The 20,899-nt window shown below is 30.8% G+C and overlaps 1 protein-coding gene and 1 pseudogene across 1 annotated transcript in view; one reads left to right on the forward strand and one right to left on the reverse strand.

Annotated features, from left to right (window-relative positions):
• The window catches only part of LOC106789560 (neuroligin-4, Y-linked-like), a gene marked incomplete at its 5' end in the record, with an annotated part of 56,268 nt that overhangs the window by 10,148 nt on the left and 25,221 nt on the right, over positions 1-20,899 (forward strand). The window contains 2 exon segments of the mRNA XM_014753884.1: positions 11,635-11,801; positions 12,149-12,667. Coding sequence (XP_014609370.1) covers positions 12,434-12,667 — 234 coding nt within the window.
• LOC106789562 lies at positions 7,852-9,801 on the reverse strand (annotated as a pseudogene).

Consider the following 20,899-nt stretch of genomic DNA (forward strand, 5'->3'; position numbering starts at 1 on the left):
ATTTAAATTTTTACTAAATTAACATTAACGCGTTTGTTTGTTTCTTTTTATATTTTAATAGTAAATTTTATTAAAAATAATATCTGGTATTTTTATATATATATATATATATTTTGTTTCTAATTCTAGATACTGATTATTACTGTGAACTATTATTAACTAGAACAAGTTGATATACAATTAAAAGCACGTGAATGAAATGTTGAAACGATGCCAATCGTTATTATAATCAGCTTACAAGATAGACGTATAATACCATAAAGCAATAAAAGTAGAGCGAGTCGACGTTTGATCAAACATGCGACTCATGTTATTTTCAAACTACCATAATCGTCATTCCGTATACCAAGGCTTATAGTAATAATATTACGTTGCAGAGTAGAAAGTACGAATCGATCTATGATTAGCCTGTTGAGATTTTCCAACGACCATAATCACGATCGTGTGTATCTATATGTAAAGTAATAATATAGTAATAACGATCGATATAATATAATCAGACTGAAACTTTCAAATTATGAGAATTATGATGATTATTATGATAATATAATATGATGATTATTATAATATACACATAGATATTTATTTACAGGGAATAATAATGTTCAAGTTTGGAAAGTGGAAATAATTTGACAGCTGGTCAAATTCACATGTATTTTCAAAACCTCCAACCGTAATTGTCATTTTATATATCTGTATACGCATAAATAGATATACAATATCAACTAAAATTATTTGACCACCTTACAAAAAGATTGAAAATTGATTTATAAATTAATGCCGTATTATGAAATTTCGCATAAATTTGTATAAAACTACAAAATTCCTATACACGCGAAAATGCATTAAAAATCAATTTGGCAATACTACGCGTATAATAATATATTTATTAGTTTATAATAGTAAAAGATAATATTGTATAGAGTCTATACAATCCAAAAACGAAATAATATTGATTCAGGTAAAATAAGTCGTCAAGTGGAAAATTTGGAGAAATTCTGTTATAGATGATCAATTGTTTGTTCAATAAATGAATAATAATTACGTTCAAAATCTGAATGTTTCATTCGTCAAAACAATTATTTTATTCGTTCGAAACGTATATTTGTATTAGAATGTTTACGTATTATTAATAATTGCATCAACATTGAATATGACACTCATTTGAATCAACTTTGTATCATTTTGTAAGATGATCAAATAATTTTAACCGATAATGTGTATATATATATATATATGTATATGTATGTGTATGATAATAATATTAGCTAGAAGAATAAAATGAGTGGACGTATGATCAACAGACCGGTCATGTATTATTGTAATCGCGTGTTTATCGAAGTAGAATGAATCGATGTATAATCAGCCTGGTGAGATTTTCAAACGATGCCAATCATGATTATAATGTACATGTTAGTTGGTATTGTTGTTTATAGACGAAGTAGAAAATGATTCGACATTTGATCAGACCTGGAGCAATGTATCTCTAAACAGAAGTCATAATCGTCGTATCGTGTATAATATAGTAGTATATGTCTATAATAATGACACTAGGTTGAAAGGTAAAACGAATGGACGTACGACTAATCGGTTCATTTATTTTCAAATACGATAGTAATTATTGCATTTGTATATTATGTACAGGTTACAAAGTAGATTATGCCAAATGAGACGTTAAGTCAGACAAGTTCGAACAGTTCGAAGTAGACAAAAATTAAATTGAGAGAACGCGTGGTTCGTGTAAAGAAAGAGAAAGAAGATACGTGTCTTTAATATTATATACTTATATTACTATAAGAGGATTTATAAAATGTTGGAAAATTTTTAAAGTATAATAAATCCCTTCAACTTACTCATACACACGACTCTAATATAAATATAAATATATAACAGATATATATAATAAAATACTATTATAAATTTTATATTCCAAATATAAATCCTTATGCAAATCTCAAATTCACTATTTCTATAAATCAGAACATTACATTTTTAACGGAAGAGAGTTTATTATTATTAATCATTTATAAATAATTTAATATTTCATTTGAAATGAAAAACAAGTGTGTGTATAAATGCACATATATATATTTACGCGTAAGTCGAAAACAAATTTAGAAATTTTCTAAGTTAAGACAAGGATGGATGCAGACGAGGAAATATTTCAAACCCCTCGTAACGTTCGAGATAAAGGAGCAACATCTTTCGAGGAAGAAAGGATAAAGTAAAAGAGAAAGAGAGAGAGAGAAAGAGGGAAACTAAAACACGACGCTTCATCACGAAGGACTTAAACTCTCGAAGAGTCTCGAGTTTCGTCGTCTCGCGTCGTCGAGCTTTAAACTTCTCTCCTCGTTTATTTTCTGTGTTACTACTCGCGCAATAAACAGCCATGTTCATCTACCTTCTCTAAAAATGAAATTTCCTTTTAGAAAAGACAGAGAGAGAGAGGGAGATAGAAAACGGAGAAGAAACATTTATTGTTCGATCGATCATTAAACTGACGACTTCTTGCTTGAAAAACTTCAAATTTCATATTTTCTTCGCTTATGTTAGACAGAATCAACAAAGACGAGACTCCAGTATACAAGTTGTCCTAAAAATCATGGATCTATTCAATGAAGATAATATTTTTTAAGAGAAAAACATTTTGAATATTAATAAAAAGGTATCTTAAGGAATTTGGACATTTAAAACAAATAGAACTTTGTTTTGATAAGTTGGACGTTTCGTCCCTTTATTGGGACTCCTTCACCAACTTAATCTCTAAAGTTCAGCTTCTTTTTTATATTTAAGCAGACATAGATTTTTTTTTTTATTTATAATATTCAAAACACTATACACATCTACACTTCGTTAAATCTTGATCCGTTATTATATTGAATATTTATTATAAACAGATTAAAAAAAAACGATCTTTCTCGTTTATATATAAACGTTATAGATGCCTATTATTATTCTTCTTTTTTTTTTTTTTTTTTAAGATACAAATTTTTAATTCGTTTTATTTTTACGATTTTTCAAACATCCATCCTTTACCTGTATATACTAATTTTCTTTTTCTTTTAAAGAACAGTTCTTAGGTTATCGACTGAACGAAAAGATTCAAGGAGGGGGTGGGAGGGGTGGGAGGGGATGGGGTAGAGGGGTGTTCTCGGGCAATGTAATTTGCAATGAAACGTCGATGCCAAGAGGATGAAAACAAAGAAGACTCGCACACGATTGGCTACCAGCCAATGACGGATAACATGAGAAAAAGAGAGGAATAAAAGGGTGAGGAAGGAAGGAAGGAAGGAAGAAAGGGAAAAAAGAGAGGGGGCAAAGGGAGAGGATAACTCTTCTTTGCAGAGTCTCCATCGTTTTGTCACTCATGTCAGCGTGAAAAGAGTGCCGGACGCCCTTTTTCCACTGATCCTCTAAACCTCTGCTACTACACTCTCTTTTCCTTTCAGCTTTCATAAACGTTTCACCCTTTCCTTTTATTTCGGATAAATCAGAGAACCGTTGCGCCATAATATGAAAGGGAACAGATACATAAAGTGTGTCACAATAATCACCAGCTGTCAAATTTAAAACAATCAATATTTGTTGATAATACAATATTCCAAAATTTATATAAGCAGTAACATATTTTAGGATTATTATTAATCTTTTCAATTTTTTTTATATCAATTTATATCAATTTGATTGTGCTAATGGGAGCATTTTATTATGAGAGAAGTAAAATTTGACATAACTGATTAGAAAAAAATTGATCTCACGAGAGGTATATTCAATCATCTCGAAATGAAAAGAAATATTACTTACATATATATATGAGCCGTTTATTTTGAAAGTGGCATAAGTCACTTTTTCAAAAAAACCGAGTTAATGGCAACACTAATTATAACTGAATGGTATCTTTTCGTTTTCAATTAAAAAAAAAAAAAAAAAAAAAGTGACTTATGCCACTTTCAAAATAAACGGCTCATATATAAATAATAATTATTATTATAATTGTATTTTTATTATATCTCTTACTCTAATTATAAATACTCTTGTGAGATTTAATTTTTTAATCATTTAAATCAACTTATCATATTTCTCTGAAAATAAAATATTCATCTCCAATCAAATTGATATCAATTTGAAAATTTGATAATTCTAAAAGAGAAAGGTTTCCCCGTATGTGCGTAAAAACTTTGAAGCTTTGCATTACAAGCAAATATCAGTTATTACAAATTTAAAGTGTAAAATCGTGTACGAATATTCCTACAGATTTACTATAGATATACCTAAATATAGATTTATGATATAACATCGAGAAAAGAGGTAATATCATTTTTGCGATAAAATATACGATCAGATTCTATCCTATGATTTATTTATTTATTATCTAGTCGTACTTTTTTTGGAAATATCTAACAAACAAAAATAACAACTGTGTTACGTTAGAGAGATAAGGAGAATCATAAAAAGAAAAAGATAGAAAATAGGAAAAGAGAAAGTGAAAGAAAGAAAGAAGAACAGGGTTGTATGAAAGAGATAAAGTAAAATGGTGCGAGAGAGATAAGAAAAGAAATATAGAAAAGAGATAGAAATAGGGGGATAGGAAAAGTGAGAGGAAATCAAAAGTGAGAGAGAAAGAGAAAGATAAAAATAAAAAATGATATATATATATATATAGTTATATAAAAATATATTCCTCTCCGTATCATTTTCTTTTTGATTTGTCTATATTCCGACGAGGAATATATCGAGATTATGCTAAACCCCAAACGGTGATAGACGTGCGTTCTCCGAGCGAGAAAATGGAAAATGGCGATGAATCGGAGTGTCAAGTAACAATGAAATCGTCCAAACGGAAATGTGGATCTATGTTAAATGCGTTTCGATCAAACGTACTGGCAGTTTAATTAAAATGTTCTGCTCTATCTCTTCTTCTCTCTCTCTCTCTCTCTCTCTCTATCTCTATCTTTCTCTCTCTTTCTCACTCACTCATTCATTCTTTTGTGTTATCGTTAACGGATCCGATTCGATGACGATGATAATTATAACGATGACGTCGTATACGTCAAAATAACGTTGAGAATATAATGATCGATAGATTAATAGATATAGATCGTAACGTTAACGATCCCATCGGATTGATCGTAGATATTATTTGTTAGTGCGAACAAATTTCTATCTTCACGTCGATCTCTTCGATATATATAGATATATATATATTTTGTGTGTGTGTATATGTATATATATAACTGGTATATTAGTGGCTCGTGAAACGTCCTTTGAATGTGGAAAATTTATTCGAATGTTCGACGAGAAATGAAACGATCCATCCAGAGAAGGAAATTCCTTTGGGAATAAGGGGAAGAGAGGTAGTATTCGGTTCGTGCTTGCGTTATGCTTCTGGTATTGTATGGATTTAGATATCACTTAAGAAATTTTCTGTAAGTGCACATACTAGACGTACCATTATAATTAATCAAATGTTTTCCTTAAATAATTCATATATTTTTTAAAAAAATATACACATACATACACATTGAAATGAATAATTTATTTATATGCGTTTAATTAATCTTATCTCGGATGATATGATTTTTTATATGTTCTTCTTTTCTTTTTTTTCTCTTTAATTATTGTACGCGTAAATACGTGTATTAATTAGAAATAATTTTTTAAGACAGGTTTTTTTGATTTCTTGTTTTTTTTCTTTTTTTATATAATGTTCTCAATACGAATTTTTATTATATATATCACATACCATTTAATAAATTTTTAATCGAAAAGATGAGAAAAATATGAAATTCTATTGTAGATATTATTAATATACCAATAGAAATTATTCTATAAGAATGTGTATTTGGTGTAATAAAGTTAAGAAAATATTTATTCGACAGAGGGTGTCTCCCATTATAATAGTCCAGTAGGAAGGCAGCACCACGTGTGTTTCTACTTTATCATAAGCAATGCTGCAAAAGTAGTAACAGCAGTAGCATACAGCAGTAGTAGGACAACAACAGCAATATCGTTATCTCCGTGCTTTCACGGTATTACTATCGTTCGTTACATGCACCACGTAACGTTATTACCAGTATCTGCATTCGTTGCGTTTTACACGCATCTTTTTATGCACTGTCACGTTCCGCAAAGTTTTTCTCCTTCCTGTTTCTTCTTCTCCTCCCATTTCTTTCTTTTTTATATAGTTTTACATTTTTATATTTATATATATATATATATTTAAATATTATATTATTATTATTATTATTATTCATTTAAATACAACAATAGTCCTACTGTTAATAATCGGACTGTTATAATAAAAATAATATAATAATAATCAAAACACTTATTTAATATCTTAAGAAAATAAAAGAAATATCAAACGAAGATATCCAAACTACTCGACTAACAACAATAAAAAGAAAAACAAAAGGAATAGAATAAAAAGTAAAATAAAACAGGGCTAAAAAGTTTCTCAATGTCGCGTGGTTAATTTCCACGTATAATTCTCGTCGAGCGCGTGCGTTCGAGCGAATAAAAAAAAAAAAACGAAAAAAAAAAAAAAGAAAGAGAGAAGGAGAGAGAGAGAGAGAGAGAGAGTAAAATTTCCGCGTGCAAGACTACTGATTTCCATAAAATTATTACGGGCTCATATACGTGGAATGAATTTGCATATTACGACCATTCGGGGTACCTGCGTTCAACGACGAATAAGAATAATAAAAAAAATAATAATAAAAAAAGTATTTCTTCCCACAAGCGTTTCACTCTAATCGCGTTTTCGTGTCTCCATTTCTCATTTCTTCTTTCTCTCTACTTCTCTAGCTCTAGTTCTATTTTCTTATTAATTTTCTATCCTCCTTTTTTTTTTTTTCTTTCTTTTCTTCTTATCTTCGGTCCGACCGACAACGTCAGTTCTTCTAAAGTAAAATTTTACTACTAACTTTTATCTTTTTCTTTCATTTCTTTTTTTTTCTTTTTTTTTTTTTTTTTTTATTAATTTTTTTTGTAAGGCTCACAAGCTATTCATTTCTGTCGGTTATGTTTACAAAGTGAAGAAAACTTAGCGTTCAATTCAGATGGAATATTTTCATTCTCCTATCCTTTTACCTTTCTTCTTTCTCGTTTCTTTGCTAATTTTTTGTTAAAAAAAAAAAAAAAAAGGAATATACGAAAAATCAGGTAAAAGAAAAAGGCGAGGGGTTTCGTGGGAATGAAACAAAATTCTTTTTAAAGAGAGAAGGATCTTTGCGGCTTATGAAAAGAAGAGCAGGATGAAAAATGTGTTCGTCAGTGTGGAGGAAGAAGAAAAAAAAAGAATAAAAAGAATTAAAAAATCTTACGCGAGTCATGTTTTCACAAAAGAGAAATTTAATATTCTTTTCATTCGTTATTGTTTCGTCGCGTTAGATTTTTCATTGATTTTAATATAATAATATGTCTTTTCTTCTTTATTTTATTTATTATTAATATTGTTAGAAATTTTTTAAATTTTAATTAATGGTAAGGGAGAGATATCACGGAATTACTAAAACGACATTATTTATTCTATATATAAGTAAATATATTTACAAATTTATCTCATCAACTCTGTCATATAAAAATTAATATTTTGTTTCTACATGGATATAAAAAAAAAAAAAGGGGAGGAAAAAATTACCAAGCAATTCTGTAAAATTTAAAGAACCTATTAAAAAGTAAAAAGAAATTTTTATCTAACGAGAAAATTGAACAACGCAATTAAACGAAGTATAATTTATCAGCGATATACATATTCATACGAGATTTTTTATTCATGAAAATATTTATGTATTCGAACATTTAAAAATGATCGATTTTCTTACACTATAAATACAATCGTTTGAAATGAACAGTTTATTTTTTCTTACAAGCTTTCAACGCTCGAGGATTCATAAAATGTTTCAAGTCAATATAATATCTGTTAATTATCATGTACAATTAATTCGTTCTCAATTGATAATCACCATTCTGCGTAATGTAACGAACCCAGGGTAAGGCTTGATAGCCACTCTTTTCAATGATTTTCAAATATCTCACTTGAATTCCGGAGGTAGTGAAGTAGGGAATTTCAAATTTCACTTGAATAGGTGGTTTACCTTCTATGTCTTCACCAACCACAGATGGCAGACCAAAATGTGCTCTCATTAAATATTCTTTCCCACCTGGGAAGGATTTAATGAACCAAGTAATTGCACTTTGTTCCGGTGAGTACTTAACACTGCCAATAGTTGTTTTAAATTTAGGAGAATCTGCGTCGTTCGGAACAGGTATTACTATTTCAACATTGTTTGCCGTAGACCTACGTTTAAATTGCGATCTAGCCTTAATCATATATTCTACTCTACTATGGGCATGTCTTTCTATTACAGATTCGATCCAAATTAAAGGTTTAACGTGAGTGTTCAATCTGTAAGACATCAATTCGAACTCTCCATCCGGTGGTATAAAAGAAATGGTTCTGTCATTTTCAAACCTTGACAGCCTTACGCACTGATGAAACTTAACATCTTCTAACTCTACCGACTTGGACTTACCACGTCCAGTTGATTCGAATAATACTTTATCATTCAGACCTAATCTCAATTCTGGCATTCCAGATAAGTACACTCTCATTTTTATGGCACCAACTATTTCTGAACTCAATACGTTTCCATTAGCATTAGCCAGAAGGTTAACGGATTCAATTACATCCAGAAAGACTTCGTTCTTACGATACTTAATACCTTCTGATCTCCATGAAACAGCATTAGTCACAGCCATAGGAATTCTTGGTTGTATTTCTAATTTATGTCCCTCTTGCGTAATGTACTCTTGCAATATTTTACTATCTGTTGTCTGAGGATAACCAAAATCTAATAACTCATCGAGAAGCTCATAAATGACTACGAAGTTATCCCTTATACTTTCTTCTTCCAATTCTTTAAAATATTCTTGCATAACTTGTACCATTTTATGCAAAAACACAAATACCAAAGAAATATTAGCATTCTTCCTAGTCATCGATACAATATAAAGATTATTATATTTAATGTAAGCGTATGTACATTCCGGTATCTGTATTATCGGTGTTAGATTGCCTTCCTCTTCTCTCTCCATTACCAAAGACATAAACTTCTCGATTACTCCAGGTTCTATGTCTCCACGGTAATTGCGAGATATCAACACCTTGCCCTTCACATCCAATATGTATATAGCTGACGTAGACATCTTAAAGTGATTAAATTCAAATCAAAGGTATTCACTCAAATATTCATTACACAATAGCATATATAAAGTGTATTTATAGGTTATGTGCAGCATAGATAAAGCATATTCTTCATTAAATAAGATCAATATTAACAAAAAAAGAACTGTCTATTACTATTGTCTTATCAATAACATAAAGAGTATTTATAGGTTATATGCAATACAGGTAAAATGCATTCTTAATTAAATAAGATAAATCCTCAACGAAAAAATTGTATAATATTACTTTTTTATGAATAATGCATGAAGTGCGTTTATAATTTATGTTCAGCACATAGAAAAAAATTTACTTTTAATTAAATATAATAAATATTTTAATTTTATTTATATTACTCACGTTCACAGTTCAGTTTCTTGATACTTGAAAACTTTATCGTAACCGTTTAATTGTAAATAAAAATAAATAAAGAAAAAAGACATTAAAATTGTATTAAGTCTTAAATCGAATTAAGAAAGAGAAGCTTTAGAAAAACACTCCCATCCCAACTTTCGGCGATGCACGCTGAACTGCCACCGTGGATGCACTCGACGTTATGAAGCTGAAATTCGATATTTCTTCTGCGCATGCTCGAGTTATCTCGAGATATCGATCGTCAAACTTCCACGATATTTCAAACTTTGAAAATTTAAGCTATGCTACTTCATTAATATCTCTAACTACATAAGTAGTGATATAATTTGAATAACTTTTGATTTTTCATCTTTTTTTTTTTTAATCATCAATCATTCCTATAAAATACTTTATACCACGATCGGTAAAGAAGATTTAAATTTAAAAGAAATAAAATTTAGATACACAAATACGTGATCAATTCAATTAAATATTACATTTAAATAATTAATGTTTATATATTAATGTGTGTGTGTGTAAATTAACTTAATGTAAATATACTGATTCATAAAATACTATACATAAATGTATAAGAAATTATTGAACTAATGTATGAAAATGATATATGAATATATATCATTATGAGTAACATAAATGGGAAAACAAGTAAGGAAGGGTACAATAACGTTTGGTCTTTTCATAAGGAAAAGCGTTCTAATACTGTCAGAGTGTTACGATTTTAATTAAACTATTATTTACGATGGCATTCTGCGCACGACGTGTAACGACCGAAACCATAATTCGTGTCGCCAACGAAGGAGTTTCCTATTAAACAGAAAAAATAAAAAAAGAAAGAAAGAAAGAAAGAAAGAAAGAAAGAGAAAAAATAACAAGAAGAGAGGAAAAGAAAAAAAAGATAAACTAGAGCATCTAATTAATTCCATGTCATAACCGGATGTCAACGAAAGCTAAATAAAAGAAAATGGAAAACAATACGTTCATCTCGAACTCTCTCGTTTTTTGATTGACTTCGAAACGTTATCTCTATAGCTTTAATTATATTTAATATTTAATAATAATAAAATAATAATAAGAGATATTAATATTTTTTTGTATCCATTTAAAATTTATAATTAGAAATTTCGATTGAAGTATATCAATGACAATTATTCAAATTCCAAGTTAGAAATTTCTATTCTATGTAATCCAAACAAATTATTTATAACGAAATTGTTCCCTCTCTCTCTCTCTCTCTCTCTCTTTCTCTAATTCATATATTTTCTCTCCGTCATTATTTGTTATATCCTTCTTTGAAAATATGAGCGAAAGGAAACGATCTTACGAATCGATTTTATTTCTCGTCACGATTTCTACGAGTGTAACGTCAATCCGTACGATGAAGTGCCGGAATAGGAATTTGAGCGTTGCGCGTATCGGATCATGGCTTTATTCCGTTTCCATTGGTATTCGAACCGCAGTCTCTGGAGGTTTAGAGGGGTAGAATGAGGATGAAAATGGTGGAAGGGAAAAGAGGGAAGAGAATAAGCAGGTTATAGGTACCTACATACATTGGATAAACGAAAGTTAGAGCTGTCTAGGGAATCGGTGTGAACGATATAATTAAGAATTCGATTAAATTAGTAAATAGTGAAATACATATATAAATATATATATATAAAGATAAATTTAGATAAATAGAAGTAGATATAGATAATAAGGATCGATAACAGACGTTGAAAAGTTATTCCTTACCTTTTCGTTTATATAATCTGTAAGATAATAAAATTAGCCTTAAAAAGAGATAAAAATAACGGGAAAGTAAGAATAAATAACAAACTTTTTATTTTTCTATATAAAAAGAATAGTTAATAAAAAAAACAAAAATTGCATCGTTAAAAGTTCGAAATGTATAAAAGATAAAAAAAAAAAAAAAAGAATGAGAAATAAAAAGAAGTTAGGGAGGAGACAAGTAGTGATCAGACTTCATTATTTCGTACTTTCGAAAAGAATCGATCGATGATTACGACGACTAATGAATACCTTTTCTTTTACAGCTTCCAAAAGAAATAACGATCAAAAGGGGTTAACACGTTCCTGCTTATCCGATACTAGTAAAGGGTGGAAAAGATGCCTTAAGAGTTCCATGAAGAAAAACAAAAATAAAAGAGAAGAGAAGAGAAGGGGTAGAATAAGAAACATCAACGTTGGCACATCAGCAACGGTATAGTAGTGGCAACAGCATCACCAAGTGATAGAAAAAGCAAATGAGAGAGAGAGAGAGAGAAAGAGAAAGAGAAAGAGAAAGAAAGAGATAAGATAAAAATAAATGGAAAGAAAGGGTGGATAAAGAAAGTGGGGAGAAGAACGAAAGAAAGACAAACGTTGTTTTGCATAACAAAGTTACAAAGTGATTTGTTTCTCAACTGGGGGTTGTTGCTACATTCTCATTCTCTCTCTCTCTCTCTCTCTCTCTTTCTCTATTTCTCTGTCTCTCACACTGACACAGTTTTATTCAATAGGACTAACATTTTCTTCTTTCTCCCTATTTCTTTCTTTTTATCGATGTAGAAAAAGAATAATAAAAAGAGAGGAAACATTGTCGCCACAAGAGAGCAAGCAACCAGTTGCCAATAAGACAAGAAACCACACAACCAAGAAGGGTTGAGTCTGAGAAAGAGAGACAAAAAATACAAAGTCTGAGGAAGAAAAAGAAAAAGAAGGGTGAGGAGGAGTAAAAAGGAAGAAGAGGAGGAGGAATAGGAGGAAGAAAAGAAGTCAAGTTTCGTGGGGAGAACTTAGGGGTCTCGGTTATGCCACTGGCGTCGCTTCAGGTGGACGCCGGCAAATGCTGTCATGCTCCTGCCATGCCAACCGGCGGCCGAAAAAAGGCCGCTGGTCAAGCTGAGTACAATCGGAGGGACGAAGGACAATTTTCTTGTCAATCGATTAGCACCAAAGTTTCTATTATTTCTTTTCTTCATTTTTATTTTCTCGGCAAGCAACGTGAGGAATCGTGCGAACGCTGTCACGCGTTACGCATCGAGAATCGTCGAGACCAAAAGTGGACAAATTCGTGGAATACTTCAGGTAAAATATTTCTCTTTAATTAATTTTCATTTTATATTAATATTCAAGATAAATTGTATGTGTTTGTGTGGTATTAATGTGTTTTAGTTTTTTTTTGTTTTTTTTTTTTTTTTTAATTAAATACACATCACGCGGTACGGTAGGTAAATGAGTTCAATTGTTGGATGTATATTACTTATATTATAACACCTAATATGGGCTGGAGCCAATAAATCCATGCGGTATTTTTTCTTCAAAGCAAATAAGCGATAATAATCACATGGACTTATTGGTATACCGAATATAATAGCAAGTTAATAATTATCATGTATTATAGTATTTGTGGTTTTTTTTTATCACAATTACAGTATTCGTCACGATACAAGTTTGACATACGCTTGATTGGTTACATTTTATTTATCATAGGTTTTTTTCCTAATCCTTATCGGAATCAAGTTAATATTTTACAATCCAACTGATATGCTTCTATTTAATATCTCGTATCATAATTTACACTTGAAAAGAAAAAAACAAACATATTATAACCCATTAAACAAAAATCAAGAATAACAAATATTTTCATATAATAAAACAATAAAATAATAATATATACAAAAAGCTTTTCATAAACATATCTCTCTCTCTTTCTCTCTCTATAAATAACGACAAATAAATATTATCAAGATTTGAAATTAGGATGAAGACAAATTCGTGGCAATTCGTACGCATACGTCAAGCACGATATTTCGGTTTAAAACGCATTCGTCAGGAATTACGATTTACAACCTAGAACGTTTAACTCTTCCTTCCCCTCCCCCCACTCATTCTCTCTCTCTCTCTCTCTCTCTCTCATTTCTCTTTTATTCCACCACCAGATCCGTCTGGCATGTCTCTGTCTCTCGTCGCGTTAAATTCCGAGTGAAATATGAGCGATAGCGGTGACGATAGCAAGCCGAACGATATCGCTAGCGAACGATCGTTTCGCGTAAACGTTTTCGCATAAACGATATTGGTCAGATGGTCGTGAGTCGTTTTGACGTTTACCAGCATGTTTTGCGATCTCATTCGTGGTAGTTGTATTAGCAAAACCTTTCATATATCTATACAAGAATTGTATACGTGTGTACGTGGATTACTGGTACCTGCATACTAACACTAACACCATAACCACTAACACTACCACAACGGTCGGATGTTGTAACCTCGCATCAATTACGTCTAATAGATATTCGTATCGACGACGACGACAACGACGACAACTACAACTACAACGACAACGTGTAGTAAACGATCGACGATCGTTCGATGATTTTATAGTCGATCGCTGCATTGCGACGGAAGTAACATCGAACGCAGACGATTTCTTCCTGTAGAGAATGAGATAGAAGAGAGTGATATAGAAATAGAAAGGTTGGAGAAGGAAGGGTTGATATAGGGTGGGAGAGAGAGAGAGGTGGAGTAAACCAACCTTTCGCACTAGACGCGGAAAATAAATTCAAATCGAGCAAAACCGATCGGCCGTGGCGGTTCACCGATGATAACACGCGAACGATAGCTCGTCGACTAGTAGATCTCTTTCTAAAAATCGAAAAAATCGAGAAAAAAAAAAAAACGTTCGAACCCTGACTCCTGTAATACTTTTACATTCTATATTGATGCGAGTATATCTGTATCTATGGTATTATATGCGTATTTGTATGCGCGTATTTTTCTATCTGTAAAATCGTGTGTATCGTGATGATATGGCATCTTTAAAACTATGCGACGAAACCAGTTTTTATCGTTTTCGAAAACAACGGAGATATAGAGGATATTGTTGTTTGGAAGAATTTTGAAATATGAGAATGATAGGAAGACAAGGAAGTCTATAACGAAGTATTTATGATGGGTTTTCGAGTGATAGATCGTCGATAGTATCGTTGTCGATAAAGTCACATTTCTTTCTTGATTTATTGAAACTTTCTGTAATTATTTATTGTATGTACGATTGAAGGTAAGCACAATTTTTTTTTAGACGCCTTTTTATAGGCAACCCTTTATACACTTTGTCGGTAAATCTTTCTTTTCGTATTTTTATGATATTTTTTGTTTTTTTTTCTTTTTTTTTGTAAAGACATTTTAATTCTTGACACTTCATTTTTCTTTTAAGGATTAACAAACAAATAAATTTTGTATTAACAACTTAATATTAATATAATTAGCCAAAAGAATTGAATTATTTTTATCATAAAAAAAAAAAAAAAAGGGGGAATATCAATTTAATCATTTTAATCGTAGATAAATTCTATTTGGTAATTGAACAGAGTGTTTTCGTTTCTTCCATTTGATTAAGTTTTTCTTCCAACAATAATAATGTCTCATTAGACAGATGAATGTTTCTCGATGGATGGATAACGAGAAAAGTTTTTCACTTTCAACAGATCACTTCGCAGCGGCCTTTGAATTACTTTGTCGCGTAGTTTTCTAGGTAATCGTTTGAGTCGTCGTCGTCGTCGTCGTAGCAAACAACCGCAGCTAGACGATTTCTTTTTCTTTTTTTGGGGGGGGGGGGGGGGGGCATTTTCTTTCTCTCTTTCTGTACTTTGTTTATTTTTTTTGTTATTTTGTTTGTTATCTCTTCCGTTCGGCTCGTTGCACGGTCCATTTCGCGCGATCGAATATTCCGCGACTTATTCGAATAAACTACACCACCCTGTTCCCCCCTACCCATCATTCGCCGTAAAAAAAAAGAAGGGGAAAAAAGACAGAATGAGAAAATACGAGGCTATCAAGAAAACTAGCATACCTTACCGAATGCTTTTTATGCAGTGAAGTGAAGCGAATGAAACAGATCGATTCGTGATGTATCGTAGAAATAAGTTCTTGCGTTCGTTGAAGTATCTAATTTATCTAATTCCATTTACATACATTTTTCTTCTTTTTTCTATCTTCCCTTTTGTTTTGTTTTTTTCTTTTTTTTTTTCGATATATTTTATTTAAGTTTCTCGCGCACAATTTCCTAAATTCGTACATTTATCTTTATCACTTTCTCTATTCCTTACTGTATCTTCGATGGTTCAAACATTTGTCTCGTTACAATAAAATCCTGATAATAACAACAACAAAAATACTCATCTCCGATTTGAATATCCATCCTTTTTTTGCTTTTTATTTTAAAAGTTTCATTTGTTTCTTGGTTATTTTTTTTTTTTTTAATAATAAATCAAATCGTTTAATATTGCAATTTTCAATCATTTTTATCGATATCAAAAATATTGCACTTTTTCAATATACCAATTTTTATCCACATATATATATATCCTTATATATTATTATTCTATTCGCAAAAAAACACCATTGACCATAATTTACATTTTCCTTCAATCTTCCTTTATTTCTCAAGTTTATTTTCTCTCCCCTCTCCCCCCTCCCCTTACCCCCTTCTCATACCATTTGACTTTTCTATTTTCTTTCACTCATTCTTTATCACCTTCCATCATCATTCTTTTTTATTCTTATGAAATCGATGGGCGTCGATTACGAAACGTATCGTCGCTATCAAGCGAGATGACAGTAAAATCGAATAGCATTTTGAGAGATATCCGGTTACTTGACGCGCTCGCATTTTCAACCAACCCCTCTAAACCTCCTCCTCCTCCTCATCCTCCTCTTCCTACTCTTCTTCCTCCCTTCTTTCCACCACCGTTCTTTATCCCTTTTCTCTTTCTCTCTACCACCCTTCCTTCCCCCTCCGCCACCCCGCGCACCCTACCCGTCCGGACACGTTTTACTTGAAACGTTTCTCGATTTTACCCGGAAATTTCTCCATTTGGCTACGCTCTGACACACGGTATGTACATGCATACATAACGTACCTTCATACATACATACATACATACATATATAGTATATACATATATATACCGGCGCCAATTTGCTTTGTATTCGCTATTTTTCTGTTCGTCTCGTTTCACTCTTTCCATCTCTGTCTTTCTTTCTCTCTCTCTCTCTTTCTCTCTCTCTCTCTTTCTGTCTATTTCTCATCCTCTTCCTGCCAACCCCCACCCCCCTTGTCGTCACCACTACTACTATTACTACCAGCCTCGTTTCTCGCTCTCCTAACTCGACTGACTGCTTCCATAGCGTTTGCGCGGACCCAGAATTCTCTTCTCTTCACCTTTCGACTTCAATTTATTAAGGCTGCAAAAGAAACGGACTATTTCGTGCTTCCCTATTTTCACGTTGTTGAAATTTTTCTTACAAATACTCTCTCTCTCTCTCTCTCTCTCATTCATTCTGTCACTCTCTTGTTTTTAAATTAATAATATCATTTTTATACGTGAGAGTATATTAAATATTAACAATAATATTAATATAACGATCGAGAGTTAAATAAATTCATACAAATTGATATATCGATTAAAATGAATATTTAATCGGTAAACGAAAGTTTTGAAAATTAATTAAAGATTTAATATCATTTCTATATATATATATATGCTGACAATATATAATAAATTGAATTATTAGAGAAATTTTGAAAATTACAAAATGTATAATAACTTTACCCGAGAAACAATGATGATAATAATAATATAATATATTATTTGTAAATAATATGCGAATTGTTCGATTTCGTTTACAATGATTATTTATCGATTCACTCGTCTAATCTAATTTGACTAATCTATTTATTTTTATTGTTCTGTTTTTGTTATCTTTTTTCTGTTCAGATATAAAATAAAGAAACTCTTTCAAACGGTATAGCAATTAGTTTGAAATTTAATCAAAATAAAAAGAAAAATGTATCTCTTGCGTAGAAAGCACTATGGGCGATTTTAGTATATCAGAGGAATAACAAGGATATTCAATATAACATGAGTACCAACACCACCACCATCACGTTTTACGAGCTCTGATTGTGCCGATATAAAGTAAAACTCTCCTACGTCCTTCGAATGCAATACGCATGGGGAGCTTTAATTCGTCTGGTTTTCAGAAACTCCGGAGAACGATTCTATCCGAGCTTCGAACAATATTGCGCTAAAAGAGAGAGAGAGAGAGAAAGACAAAGATAAAACAAGAGAAAGAGAGAGAGAGAAAGAGAGAGAAATTGAAATCAATTCGAAGAAAATTTGTACAATATTTTATATTACATTTTAAGAATAAATGTGGATTTACGAGACAAAAGTAACCTTTCTACCATCTTTCGTAAAAATTTAAAACGTGTGAAAACATTTTCCCAAATCAATTGATAGAAATTTAGATTTTTTGTTAAATATTTGACATCTCATTGATATTTGATATTCTATCTTCGATCTGACGGTCATTAAATATAAGGGAAAGAAGAAAAAAAAAAATGGTTCGTTATTTTTTCCGAAATAATATTATCGTCATTTTTTAATTTTCCAAAGAATCGACACTATGCGATTAATCTCGTAAAAAGAAAATTCTTTTATTAAATTAGAAAAAAAACATTAGATCGAATTAACGATGTATTAATAATATTTGTAAATCAACATTTCTTTCCTTTATTTTTTTTCTATATACATCAATATGATACGTCGATTCTTTTTTTTAAATAATTTTAGTATTAATGGAAAATTTGTTATTTTTATACGAGAACATTTTTATCTATCTACAATAAACACATACACGCATATACACATATAATAATTGTATTGATTTTGTTAATTTTAATCATTGTCAGGAAGAAAAAAAATATATTATTTTTATTTTCGTTTGTAAAATACAAAATATATATATATATATAACTTGTGTTCACAATCGTGGAATTGACTATAGTACTCTTGATTTTTCCTCACTGATCTATTTATTATGACGGCCCAGTATTGTGTATTTTAATTTTAAAACGAGGGAAAACCCCTCGAGGACTCGTACGTCATCGAATGTATTATGCATGCGGAACGAAACACATGAGTCCTACGTATAACCGTAGACACGAACAGAGATCGTTTGAACGAATCCAGGATTTTGAAAGAAAGAGAGAGAGAGAGAGAGAGAGAGAGAGAGAGAGAGAGAGAGAGAGAGAAAGAGAGACAGACAGACAGACAGACAGATAAATTATATATAGAACCATGATAGAATAATATCTCCGAATATTCTGAATAATTGAATATTACGTAGAAATTGAATATCATTTCATCGTTCTGCGTTTCTCATGGTATATATACATATGTACATGTTTACACACATACATATTATATTACATTGTATATATTACATACTATATGTATTCTCTCTTATATTAGATTATTATTAATTATAGCAGACACACACACACACACAATTGAACAATTGGAAAAGATAAAATTAGTTTACGATTAGGTAGATACATTTTCAATTCGATTAGAAATACTTATATATATATTAAATTATTAAATAAAGTATATATTAAATAAATTACTTTTATTTTAAATAAAACTTCAATCCATTTAATGTAAGATAATTTCGTAATAATATACGATAAAATTTCATTAGAATCCTTTATCCTACTTTTCTTTTTTTTGTCCTCTTCAATTACTATCTTATCTATCTATTTCATTATATTCTACTTTTAACCCCATGCACGCTAATCATTTCGGATCTAATTAAATAACATCCGTTTACGTGATTCTGGTATTTAAATAATATTATTACACATTCACATTAATTATTATCATTTAACTTATTAAAATCATATAAACAATCTCTCTTACGTTTCAAATAATAGATAATTAATTTCAACCTAATGAAAAAAATCTTTTTAGTTTCACACTCTTTTATTTTGGTATATTCTACTCGTTCGTAGTACTCCTCTTGTTAATTATCGATAAGTACTATTACTATATATATAGGCAACTCTTTCTCTCTTTCTCTCTCTCTCTCTCTCTCTTTCTCTTTACCAACGAGAGTAATTGTAACAAATGGCTTTGAGAGTTAACTTGATTAGACGTTAGAAAGCTTTCTCTCTCTCTCTCTCTCTCTTCTCTTTACCTCAACCCAACCCTTCCCCCCTACCCCCTTACTCTCTCTCTATCTATCTATCTGTCCGTTTCTCTAATTACATCCGTCTTTGGAGTACATGGAGAAGTTACTCTTGATTTTGTGTGGCCCTACTGATCTCCCTTTCAGATTCACACTGTGTGAAACTAGTTTCCAAGGCGTGTACGTCCGAGCAAGGAAATCAGACCTTTCTATACACGCACATATATATATATATACAAATATAAATACATGTAAGTGTATCGGTAACTAGAAAAGTGGTTGAAATCAAGAAAACTGAACAAAAAAATTAATTTTATTATTCAATTTGTAATTCAAATAAAATTCGTATCTATAAAATAAATCGTAAAATGAATTTTTGCAATTTTTTCAGCTTAATTCATTTTCATTATTACTTACACATACTCGGACATGTATGCATAAGTACACGTATCTACGTATAGCACATATCAATCATAAACAAATATATAAATATATATATATAGATTCTACACACTGAAAATATATCACACATAATTAATTAATTTATTATTTATATTATATTTACTTTCATTTTAAAATCAATTGAGAAAAATCATCTTTATTTATTCTTATATTTTATTCCTCATTTTTTGTATTTTTAAATCCATTTAGAAAATAATTAATTATTTAATTAATTCGCGTATTTATATATATATATATATATATATATGTATGGGGAATTTCTTTGAATATTCATTTCAATTTCTCACTCTCTTAGATCTTCCGTTAGTCTATTTGCAAGCACAGTAATACCGATTGGAAGATCGTGAAGTTTGGGGCTGTCAGGTCAAAGAACTTCCGTTTTCCGTTCGAACGCTCACCACAAATATAAGCCTTCGTTGGATACATTTTTAGTAGAAGGGGGTGAGCTGAACGTAACTCTGTGTAGTATCGATTGGATAGTACCTGTCCAGTGGTGGTGATTCGACCTAAGGCCACCCTTTAAAATTATACTCCAGGGGTGAACGAGTTTGGCCGAACGAAGAAGATAGGAAAACCGTTGCCTGAACTTTCCTCTATCGAGTTTGCGAGCATCGGAGAGGAAAATTTGAGAAGAAAAAAAAACAACAAGGAAAGAGATAGAAAGAGAAAGACAGACAGACAGAAAGGGAGAATCAAATAAAAAAAAAAAAAAAAAAAAAAAAAAAAAAATAAAAGAATAGAAAAGAAGTAGCCTTCGTTAGAAAAGTTGTAATCCGATTACTATTATAACTTTTTAATCGTTGCGGGATCGAGAAGAGTATAATT

Source organism: Polistes canadensis, unplaced genomic scaffold, assembly GCF_001313835.1.
Source record: "Polistes canadensis isolate GaletaPanama2010 unplaced genomic scaffold, ASM131383v1 scaffold_190, whole genome shotgun sequence".
Lineage (NCBI taxonomy): Eukaryota > Metazoa > Arthropoda > Insecta > Hymenoptera > Vespidae > Polistes > Polistes canadensis.